General features: G+C 40.9%; 1 protein-coding gene across 1 annotated transcript in view; it reads left to right on the forward strand.

Moving 5' to 3' along the window:
• The window catches only part of Phlpp1 (PH domain and leucine rich repeat protein phosphatase 1), a 207,023-nt gene that overhangs the window by 157,881 nt on the left and 36,549 nt on the right, over positions 1–12,593 (forward strand). The window contains exons 10-11 of the mRNA XM_006995013.4: positions 1,276–1,431; positions 11,518–11,718. Of these exons, the coding sequence (XP_006995075.2) occupies positions 1,276–1,431; positions 11,518–11,718 (357 nt within the window). The remainder of the gene's footprint in view (positions 1–1,275; positions 1,432–11,517; positions 11,719–12,593) is intronic.

Consider the following 12,593-nt stretch of genomic DNA (forward strand, 5'->3'; position numbering starts at 1 on the left):
TTGTCTTTCTTAGTATTCTTCCATCTTGTCTTTCCCACCTCAGTCCAACAAGTGGTACATCAGGACCTAAATGTGCTTACACACACTAAGAAATACAAGATAACTTGAGGTTTTACCATTTTCCCAAAGCCATATTTGATTGGCTCTGTACCAGTATAGGCTTTTGTGGATCTAAACAAATGATTATTCAAAGTAAATACCAAGTGTTATATTGTCATAGAATTCAGTGTTTCTCTCTGTATTTTTTTTAATGTGAAACAAAAACAATACCTATTGCTCTTTCCGTCAGTGTTGAGTTGCAGATTTTGTACAATTCTAGTTGGTGGTCTAATATTCAAGCAAAAGTGATTTGTAAGAATTGATTTTATATTTAAACTTTGTTTCTCTAAGGAGGGTATATGATGAGTTCGACCAAACAAGCTATTTATTATTTAAAAATGAAAATACATGGAAAGAGAAGTAATATTTTATTGCTTAGACAGTATCCAGAAGGACTGAACTAAATCTAGTTATCACTTGATATTAATACTGCAGTCAGTTGGACCTACCCATTCTATTCTCTTTAGGAGAGAGTGTCTACTTTGGTATAGGGTGGAACTATGGATACTAAAATATATAGGCATTAGGGAGAGAAAAAGGGAAAACTAAATTATGAAGTAAAATGTAACATTTTATTAGATGTACTTAAAAAGCTTACTGTCATTGAAGACTTTGCTTACTCTTAATCATCTCTATAAATTGCTGCATTTATTCAGACTCTGGACAGGACATTAGCCTTGTATGTCTGAAGAAGCGTACAGCCTTGTAAAGCTCACCTTTGGATCAGGGTTAGACCAAGCTCTTCAGTGTTTCCTTCTGTGAAACAGATATAGAAAGCACTGAAATACAAATAGCTCCAAGTTTATATTAAAATAAACCTGCTAAAGCTAGGGAGATAACTCAGCATTCTGGAGCACTGGCAGCTCTTGCATAAGACTGAGTTCAATTCCCAGCACCCACATGATGGCTTGCAGCCATCTGTAACTCCAAATCAAGGGCTTTGGATGCCCTCTTCTCACCTCTGCAGGTACCAGGTACCCACATACATACATGCAGGGAAAACACTCATATACATTGACTAAAATAAATTAATAAATTAAAGTGAGCCTGTTAGCCTGTACTGAATTAATGTATAATTTGTGGAATGATGATTATTTAAATCCTACTTTTTTTACCCTCATCCCGAATTAGCCCTATATAAATAGTTGCCTTCTGTTTTTTGTCCCTTTCGTACAGCTTATTTTGTAATAGTAGTCTCCGGAAATTGCTGGCAGGACACAACCAGTTGGCAAGGCTTCCTGAAAGACTAGAGAGAACGTCGGTGGAGGTCTTGGATGTGCAGCATAACCAGCTCATTGAGCTCCCACCTAACCTTCTCATGAAGGCTGACAGGTAAAGCGTTTTGACTGTCTTCAGTGTTTACCTGAGCCTGCACGTGGTGCCTGTGACTGAGGATTTTATCACAGATGATCTGAGCTCATTTGTGGGAACTTCATTATCTCTCCTAGGTATATGAAAATTTGGTTCAGCTAGCCACCTTTCTACCATTTTGTGTGGGATGGAGAAAGCAGCATCTTGTAGATCTTTACTGATGTCACTGCTCTTTGTAGAGAATGGTATTTTGTACTGTGCTAAACATGTGTCTTGCGAATGAGATGTGAACTCTGATACCACTCCTTGGACAGGAGTGGTGCAGGCATTTTTAGACTTTGCTTAATTATCTGATTGTCTTCATTTCTTTTTGCTGTGGTAATTCTCCCTGACAAAAACAACTTAGGAGAGAAAGGATTGATTTGGTTCACGATTGCAGGTTATAATCCCTGTATTTCAGGGAAGTTAAGGCAGCAGGTACTTGAAACAGCTGGTCACATCACATGCACAGTCAAGTGCTGAGAACAGTGAATTAATGTGTTCATGTTAGTGTTCAACTCATTTTATTTGCTCTTATATGGTCCAGGAATATCTGCCCAGGGAATGGTGCCACTCACAGTGGATTAGTGTTCTGTTCCCAATAATCAAAAATTGTAATTTTAGATTTTTGACGTAGTAGAAATTGAACCCAGAGCCTGATATATGTTGGGCTATAGACAAACGTTCTGAGCTACTTCCCCAGCTTCCCCTCATATTTGAACAGTTTTCCTAAATAATTGTATCTAAGCATTTGAAGAAGTTGGTTTGATGAGGGATTGTGGCAGTTCAAATGTAATTGGCCCTCATAAGCTCATAGGGAGTGGCACTATTAGGAGGTGTGGCTTTGTTGGAGTAAGTGTGTCACTGTGGGGTGGGCATTGAGGTCTCATATAGGCTGAAGCCACACTCAGTGTCTCAGTTCACTTTCTGTTGCCTGCTGATTAAGATGCAGACCTCTCAGCTCCTTCTCCAGCACCATGTCTGCCTAAACGCCACCATATCACACCATGATGATAATGGAATAAACCTCTGAAACCATAAGCTAACTCATTAAATGTTTTCCTTTTTAAGAGCTGCTGTGGCAATGGTGTCTCTTCACAGCAATAGAAACTATAAGACAGGGATTAATTTAAATGTTAAGAGAAATGTGTTTTCTTTTTGAAATTCAGTGAACATTTAGTTGGAGATTGAGAGAAGAACCACAGAGTAGGCAAGTTGTAAATCCTGGCAACTGCCAGGAGGAGGCGAGAAAAGTGAGCCTTTTGAGTTCGGGTCAGCAGTGGAGATCTGCAAGCCACTGTCAAAAGGGAAGCAGTGGCCGTCAGAGAAAACACCAGAGTTTGGGGCTTCTCAGGAAGCAGCCTTGTTGCAAGTGTCTTGCACATTTGTTGTGCTTTGTCTTAGTTGATGGTTCAGCCACTGTGCTCGATGCTTTAGACACTGGAAATGGTTGGCTGTAGCTGTTATTGCCAAGTGGCTTAAACCGTAATACACAGTTAGAAAAAACTGCACAATGAACACAATAGAAGTTAGATTTAAGAGGATAGAAAAGACAGCCATAGGGACAGCCTGGCTTATTGGTGTGAGGAAGAACACTTGGTTGCTGACTGATAAGATGAATTTACTGTTTGTGCTTAGCAGGTAGCTCGTAGGCATTATTGAAACTACATGAATTCTTCTGTCGGTTTACTCCATAAATCACATCTTAACAAGAGTGTTTTTAATATTCCTTGTGATATTGAATCATTGTTTCCAGTTCTGGGTTAGACTGCATCACTGAGAACAGAGCATGTGGGCTGGGCCCCGTTAGCAGGGAGTTATGTGATAAACAAGAGAAGGGCATCTACTTTCAATTAGGTGACTTTTAGTGAAGTCTTCATTCTTCTGGAAGCTTGCAGCCCATCTTGGTAGCGTTCTTACAACCTGACCACCAGTTTATGAATTTACTTTTTATATTCACCTTTGGGTTTTATTTGATTGCTTTTAAAAATGGCAGTTCATACTCTATACTTGAATTGAAATGTCACACTATAAATATAAATACCTATACACTTATGACAATTAAAATTAACACATTTTAAAATAAATATAAGCTCATAGCCAGAGTTGTAGATGGATGTGAAATTTGATGCACCATATATTGTTAAGAAATTGACTGTGATATTGCATCTTGAGAGAGAGCAGTATTTGGTTCTGTTAGGTAAACTGGTAAATATTCTACTCCTCATCTTGCTGAACATCTTTTTGCTCTATGATGAGAGTTCTCATGATGGAAACACCAAAGGAGTTTCAGATACTTGGCTGTCACCAACAGATGGTCAGAGGAAGGCTAGGTAATTCCCCGTGGGTCGCCAGAGTGGATGAGTCACAGCCAGAGGTACTGCCATCCTTCTGTTCTTTCTTAAAGTCTTGGCAGTGACTGACTCCCTATCCACCTACGCTCATCATGCACATTTGATGGCCAGACAGCTCCTGGTGGAATTAGTCCAACTAAAAAAGCTGCAATAAATACTTTTAAAGGAAATTTGTATAGACCCCGGTAGTGGCAGGACCCAGGTCTGTTTTTATACGTGGTTGGAGCAGACCCAGGATGCTCAGAGGCAGGCGATGGGGGTGGGGACATCTATATGCCAATGAGGTTCATGGTATTTCTCATTTGTACTCATTAACTATCCCCAGAGTATTAGTCACACCGTAAACCATAAGCTTGAGTGACTCAGACAGAATATGTGTAAATATCAAAGGAACTAAAAGAGAACAGAAAATCAGAAGAAGGTGATCAATTGACCATGACAACTGGTGCTCTTTGGCAAAGGCAGATATTTCTGGCATTTTGAAAAGCTGACTTGCCCACATTTTTATTTAAGTGAGCTATCTTTGAAGTTCTGATGTTTGGAGGGATGTGGTAGATTAAAAGTGTTTCTAAAAGCAAATCTTCAGAATCCTCTAGAGAACTTGAAGATTCCTGGCTTTTATCTCAGTTCCACTGACTGAGATGTTAGAAGGAGAGCCGGAATCAGCATGTTTAATGAGGTCAGCTTTGTGATTCTAGTGTACAAGCTCCACCAAACACTGAAAGCTCAAGGTGACCACAGGAGATCCTGCTGACAAATAGATTCCTATGGAAGACTCAGTGGTCCTTGGGAGAGCACATCCTTTATCGCTTGTGTTTCTCAAATACTTGTATGTGGTGGCTCTTCAGAGATTATTAGCATCAAAATCAACTGGCAGGTTTGTCAAAAGCAGAGAGTCAGACAGTGAGAATTAGACTACATAGAAAAGTTCCAAGATTTCCCTGGACCCTGGGGAAGGGAAGGTGAGCATCAGAGGATAGCCAGCTATGAGATTTTGGCAGGGGTCATACTCTGGTGACTAGTTCCACATAGGGCTAACAGGAATGATCCAGAAGACTTTAACCAAATGTTCTGAATATTCATAAGAGTAACCATGAATACTGTCCAGGAAAGATCATTAAGAGTTGAGGGTCAGTCACTTGGGTTGGTGTACTGGGTGGTTTTGTGTCAACTTGACACAAGCTAGAGTCATCAGAGGAAGGAGCCTCAGCTGAAGAAATGCCTCGATGAGATCCAGCTGTAAGGCATTTTCTCAATTAGTGATCACTGGGTGTGGGGGAGGGTCAGCCCATGGTAGGTGGTGTCATCCCTGGACTGCTGGTCCTGGGTTCTATAAGAACATGGGCTGAGCAAGCCATGGGAAGCAAACTAGTAAGCAGCTCCCCTCTATGGCCTCTGCATCAGCTCCTGCCTCCGGGTTCCTGCCCTGTCTGAGTTCCTGTCCTGACTCCTTCAGTGGTGAACAGCAATGATGAAGTGTGAGCCAAATAAACCCCTTCCTCCCCAACTTGCTTTTTGGTGATGGTGTTTCGTCGCAGTAATAGAAACCCTGACTAAGACAGCTGGTGCAAGGGAAGGGAAGCAGGATCAGGGGTACAAAGGTCTGTGAACAGAACGTTAGAGGATACAACATCCATCTGTTCTCAGTCCAAACAAAATCGCTTAGGATAGCACATGGTCCCAGTGACTTAGAATCTCATCAACAGGATAGAGAGAGAGCTGGCTGAATGGTTAAGATGGCTTACTGCTCATGCAGAGAACCCAAGTTCACTTCCCAGTACACAGGTTCTGCTTCCCACAGTTCCCTGTAACTCCAGCTCTGGGGATCTGACACCTTCTGGCCTCCACACATATACACATAATTTAAAAGACCATTATAAATAACCAGATGACTTGACAATCAACAGGGAAATGGTGAACATATCCATAAACAGTGCCTAAGAAAAAACAAAAAGAACACACATACTCCCCTAAGTCATTGTGAAGACAAAAATGTAAGGCAACATTCCAAGCAGAATTAAATATACTCATGCACATTTGAAGTTATAAAAAAGAAAAAAATGGGAAGTTAAGAACAAAAGTGGACAAACAGGGACTCATAAAATGGAAAGGATATCTAGCAATCATTTTATAAATGAGCAGCGTGTCACCAGGTGGATAAAGGGTGGTGCTTTCAACTAAGAACTCACAAAGACATTAAGGAAAGGCAGAGAAGCAAACGGGAAGAAGAAATAAAAGGGTTAGAGATGAACAGGGGAAGTGGAAAACGGGCCCCAAAGGAGCAGAATTTACATGTTGAGCTCTTGAAGAACAGAGAAAATAGTGGGACAGAATGAATTAACAATTATTTAAAGTTTAATGCATTTTTATAACACACATACAAAAAGATCTTAAGGTATATTTGAAAAGAACTACTAACTAAGTACCTGGGATAATCTCAGTGATCAACTTTGAGATCTAATAGTTAAATTTAGATACTGAAAACCAAAACTTTTCAGGGCTGTATTAAAAAGATAAAGGGAAGTCCAGGACAGGCTCCAAAACCACACAGAGAGACCCTGTCTTGGGGGATGGGGGAAATAGAGGGATTTTAAAGGGCACATATTTAGACAGTCATTAGACTCCTCAAAAATATTAATGCAAAGTAGCAACATTTTAAAAAGTTGATAAAGGTGCATCTTAAGCTTTTTATATAAGACCAAGTTCTTTTTAAGAATAAACAGAAACTTAGATGAGAAAAGTAAAAATGTGGTAAAGAAGAACTTGGGAGTAAGTGGTAAATTGGTGAGAATGGAAGAAAGAACAAAAGGAAAGGATCGGCATACATTTAAGTCCTTGAAGAACAACAGCACTAACCATTGAGCAGAGCTGACTTTTAGAACTGTAATCAAAAGAATATCATCTGGCACCACACTGAAGATCTTAGAGTAGTAAATGCTCAGAAAACCCACAAGGCCAGCCTGGGGAAAGGGCTCAGGTGGGCAAGTGCTCCCCATGCCAGCATGAAGATCTGCAGACCGCCAGCCCCGCAGGGGGAAAGCCCGGAGCGGTGGCTCGTGCCTGTAGCCCAACTGCTGACATGCAGACAGGAAGGTTTCTGTGGCTTGCCAGACAAGTAATTTAGCTGGATTAGTTAGCTCTTGGTGCAGGGAGAGATTCTGTGTCAGAAGCTCAGGTGGAGAGTGATTGAGGAAGGCACCCAGCTCAGCACTGATTTCTTGCTTTTGTACACACACACACACACACACACACACACACACACACACACACACACACTCCAGGGTGGGAGTGGGGAATAATTTAGTAACAATGGATAAGTACAAGGTAATTGTTGGAACAAAAACACTTTCCTCTAAAATCATATAGAAGAAAAATGTGTATTTTTATGTAATGTTATAATACCTGAGACTAAACATCTCTCTCTCTCTCTCTCTCTCTCTCTCTCTCTCTCTCTCTCTCTCTCTCACACACACACACACACACACACACACACACACACACACACACACACACAGGAGCATACCTAAAAACTCTAGAGTTGGTAATCAGTAATTCAGTCTCAAGCATGTCAGTCACATAGGGTAGCATGATATGAAATTCATACCAAGAGGCTTCTTAGGTTCAAGCAATAGCCAGCGGGAGACAGTATGTTGATTGCAAACCCCCATTTACAATAGCATCAAGAAAGACTGGATGCTTAGAATAAACTTAAGAAATGTTCAAAAGTTGTCTGAAGAAAATATCAAAACACTGAATTCACAGAAGTAAACTAGGATTGATTCTAGCACTGGAGCTGACTAAAGAAAAGGCGAACTCAAAGGTATGTCAGAAAACATGCTGTGTCTGAGACAGCTTTTGTAATGAATGCAAAATGAGAGGAATGAGTTATTCCAGTAGAGTAAAATAAATGCCTATAAATTGTTATTAGCACAAAGGAAAAAATTGAGCAAATAAATGGGAATTCTCCTTACAGTTTAATTCCCAATCACAAACTGTAAGTAAAAGCAGTCATACAAATTTGGCTAACATTATTGAAAAAGTTGTTAAAAGCAAAAGATAATAAGCAAGAGCCAGCAGGATGGCTCAGCTGGCAAAGCACTCGCCACCAAGGGCCTGAGTTGGTACCAGGACCCAGATGGTAAAACAGCAGAACCAGTGCCTGCGGATGGTGTCCTTTAAATGCACGTGAGAATGGATAGATCAATAAAATCTAAAGAAAAGTGTGATGATAAGTGGGACGTGGGCATTATTAACTGATCTCCGCACAAATTCATTAGCTACAGAGGGGGCGGGAAATGGAAGTTTAAGTGGTTATAATTGGTAATACCAAGTAATCTGAGTTAATGTTGAGAGTAGTGAAGACATTGGCCTGTGTTCCTCCTAATATGGTGCACTGAGAATGGTATAACTTCCGTTCTCTGCCAAAAATGCACAACCTCATTCTCATGATGATAGACCATGGAGGAGTGCCGTTCGACACAGCTTACCCTAGTGATGATGAGTAGCATTCTACCCAACCTCATTTTAGTGATGATGGATGATGTTGACTAACATTCTTGTCTTAGTTACTTTTCTATTGCTGTGCTAAGATACCATGACCAAGGAAAGTCTGTTATGGCACCGAGTGCTGCGCTCCTCTACAGAGGTAGGATGTCTGTAGAATTTTAGGTTCTATGAGAGCTTCTGAAAATCAAACAAAACAAGACAACCCAGAACCAGGCAGACAGTGTGCCAAGGTAGAGGAATAGAGCAGTAGCTCTGGAAGCAGGAAGTGGTTTGCTCTGTGTGGCTGTGGCTTCCCAAGTACTCTTGGGCAGGAACCATATCTGTGCCCTTTGCTTTCTGCTAAGAAGAGGTGTTGAGTTCCCAGCTGTTAATTATTATAAGAATTGAATTTGAAGTACGTGCACACAGGCTCTTCAGCGGGTCCTGCTAGACCCCAGCAGTTTTAGAGAAAGGGGCCCATGAAAATGTTCTTTGGAAAAGGTTTTTATTACTGTTTTTAACATCGGAATTCTGGAGAGCTATTCAGGAATAATGGGCTGCTTGAGATTGATGAAATTTTTGTCATTGCTGCTCATCACTGTTTGACCACCGCCAAGTGATTTGACTTTCTCAGCTTTGGTTTCTGTCTTCTGTGAAATCTGAGGGACATCTAGGATGATGAGATTGTCTAGGGAAATGGAAAATAGGAGCACACTCTGCTTCCTCTAAAACATCTGATAAATGAAAACACTGAGAGCATTTTATTGCCTTTCTTTAATTAGATGATACTGTCATGAGGAGGCTACATGGCTGAAACATCTCTTTGCACATTAAACTTTCTTTGCTTTTTTAAAAAATCTTTTTATGCTGTTACAGAAATTGGTAAGTTGGAAGCTTAAAAATCGTTACCACATCATAGTGGTTTGAGGAACACAGCTCATCCCTCAGGCTGAAGATGGAGGAAGGGCCATGCAGCGTGTCATTAAGTCAGCTGCTCTCCACACTGAGGGATTATGATTTTGCACACTGAAAGTAGTTGTTCTTGTGGAGGAAGGATGACACCTAGACCAAGAAATCAATTCAGTTAGGCTTCTGCTAACATACTCAAATTGAAGAAAGACTAGTGTAAGAGAATGGCTATTGCATGTGATTTTTCCGAGATCATGATAAAATAAAAATTGAGTCAATCCACATGTTTGGCGATAGCAGGATTGTGCTTTATGTGGTTCAGATTCATCCTGTGGCACTGAACCCCATAATTCCAGCTAACTTAGCTTCATTTCTTGGAGGAGTGTGGTACGAGGTTTTTCTCCCTCTTAATTTTCTGTAGAGAGTGGAGAGTTCCCTAAAAGCTGGCAATTTCAAGCTGACAAGAAGTCCTTGGGAATAATTTTCTTCCTCTTGTTCAGATGCCTAAAGCTTTTAAAATCTTGTTCACAGCTTTCTAGACAAGCATTGATGTGTCAGTGTTTTAAAAACAACATTTTCTCTTTTTCTGGCCTAAAACTATGCAAATATTCATGAAATCATTCTCTCTCCAGTCTTTTATGTGTCTTTAGCTACACATTTCCTAGAGAATTGTATTTAATAGTTGTCAGATGGCTTCCCAGTTGACCCGACTCCATGATATTTTAGGGGCAATAGAACTGCAACTCTTACATTTTAATTTATTCTGACTCTACACAGAGGAGGTTCTTAACTGGCAAATTTAAGTCAGGTTGCAGAGATCGGACCTAAGATAGTACAAGATCTCTGGTGATGGAACAGTTTTTTCCCAGTTAAGCCCGGTTCTGAACTGCCTGAGTGACCTTCTGTTTTCCGCTCCCTTAACACATGGCTGCCATTCCCATGACTGTGGTCTCTACAGCCCACTTCAACCCTCCTTTTTCTTTACATGTCAGCAGAATATATGTTTCTTTAATGGAACATGTTCTATTTTGAGGAAGTCGCGCATTTCCTCAGATAAGTAGTGGAGTTGTGTGTGTGTGTGTGTGTGTGTGTGTGTGTGTGTGTGTGTGTGTGTGTCATTGGGGTGTGTGTGCAGAATTGGAGTGTTAAAGCAGCACGTGAGAGCTTAGAGTGACAGCACTAGGGATGGCTCCTAATATAAAGCCTTTTTAAAAAATCCAAGATAAAAAACAACTGTGTCCAATATTTCATATTCTCCCTTTTAAAATTATTTTTCTCAACATATGCTAGAACAGCCCAGAACTCATAGTGAATGTTTAAACCAAGATGAATTTTTAAGTAGTATTTTTTTTAATTCTTGGAGAATTTGATGCAATGTATTTTGATCATATTCATCCCCCCTTCTCCAGCTTCTCCCATATCAACTGTTTACCTCCCAACCCATCCAGCTTTGTGTTCTCATTCTCATATTCTCCCTCCCTTTAACCCAAGGATTCCAGTTTATGTTTCCCAAATACTCTTGGAGGGGGCTGCCCTGGAGCATGGCTAGTCTACCAGAGATCACACCTTTAAAGAAAACTGACTGCCCCCCTCTGAACAGCTCTCAAATGCCAGTAGCTCCTCAGCTAGGGGTGGGACTTTATGCCCACCTGTCCCCTTCGTGCTGGGATTTGTTTTTCTGGCTTGAGCTTGCAAAGGCCTTATGAGTGCTGTCACAACTGCTGTGACTCCATGTGTTCACCTGCCCTACTGTGTCTGGAAAACATGATTTTTTATAGACATCCACCACCCCATCTCTTACAGTCTTTCTGTCCCCTCTTTCATGATGATGTCTGAACCTGGAGGAAGGAGTGTGATTTGGATGTCTTATTAAGGCTGGGCCCTTCTCTGCATATTGACCAGTTGTTAAACAAGGATGTTTTTGCACCGTGAGACTGGTGTGTTTCCATATGGCAGACCCCATGGTGGGCAGGTGGGGTTGTCCACAGACTTTGGGGGTGACTCTCTCCATACCTGGCTGTTGCACCTGCACAGCCTGATGTCTTTGGAGTTGGAAAAGCTACTTATGAGAACAGAACTATGGCACATTCTGTTCCACCTTGTCCTGCCTTTCTCTTTGTTGATTTGGAACCTGATTACTGCAAGGATTCTCTCCCTATGTCTGCTGAATTGAGTTCCCAGACACTAGGACCTGTCTTTTTGTTCCTGTTTCTAAATCTAGCTCCCACCTTTTCCTGTTTGTGCAGCTTCTGGATTTTCTGAGGTATCTGGACTAGAGCTCCAGTTTATCAATGGACTTTCCTGCATTTTGTTTCTGCAGCCTGAGATTCCTGAATGCATCTGCAAACAAACTGGAAACCTTGCCTCCAGCCACGCTTTCTGAGGAGACAAGCAGTATCTTACAGGAGTTGTACTTGACAAACAACAGCCTCACCGATAAGTGTGTGCCTTTGTTAACAGGGCACCCACGTCTGAAGATCTTGCACATGGCCTATAACCGGCTTCAGAGCTTCCCAGCAAGGTAACAGGGTTGTAAAGCCATGTTTTTACAAATGCGTTCACAGAAGGGGGAGGCGTCACAGAGGAAGCTTAGTTCAAGGTAGTGTAAGTATGTTTGCTCTTCCTCCCTCATTCAGTTATCTGTTATGCCAGCTGCAGTCACAAGCATTCCCTTAGAACAACTGTATTGGTTTTTCTAATACAAATATTTCCAAAAATCAAATCACTAGAATATTCTTAAGATTTTTAAATAAGATATATTTTTAGTAGCCATTTTTTCTGTTGCTTCTCTTTATCTAATCAGTTTTATTTGAGAAACAAAAAGCAAAAACCACTAATGTATTTAAGAGTTGGAATGTGGGGGACTGGAGAGATGGCACCTGTTGCTCTTACAGAGGACCTGGGGTCGGGTTTCCAGCAATCACATGATAGCTCACAACTATCCATAACTCCAGTCCCAAAGGATCCAGCACCCTCTTTGACCTCTACAGGCACCATGCAAGCGGTGCACACATATGTATCCAGGCAAAATGTTCACACATAAAATAAATATAAATTAATAAATTACTTTTAAAAAAAGAGTTGGCAATCAAATCTTATGCAGTAATATTATCCTACTGGGCAATGTTATCAGTACATCTAAGAATAAATTTCTCTAGAGTGACAAAGGAAAGTTTTTCTTTATTGATTTTTACTTTTTAAACAGGCTCATGTAATTAAAAATATTTACAGAGAGAGGGAGAGAGAGAGAGAGCAAGAGAACGAGAGCGAGCAGTGACTCGGTAGTTAGGGTTGCTTGCCTCTTTCAGAAGACCCAGGTTTCATTCCGAGTGCCCCAAGTCTGGATCAACCATCTGTACCTCCAATTCTAGGATATTTAACACTCTCTTCTGTCCT

This window comes from Peromyscus maniculatus, chromosome 11 (assembly GCF_049852395.1).
Source record: "Peromyscus maniculatus bairdii isolate BWxNUB_F1_BW_parent chromosome 11, HU_Pman_BW_mat_3.1, whole genome shotgun sequence".
Lineage (NCBI taxonomy): Eukaryota > Metazoa > Chordata > Mammalia > Rodentia > Cricetidae > Peromyscus > Peromyscus maniculatus.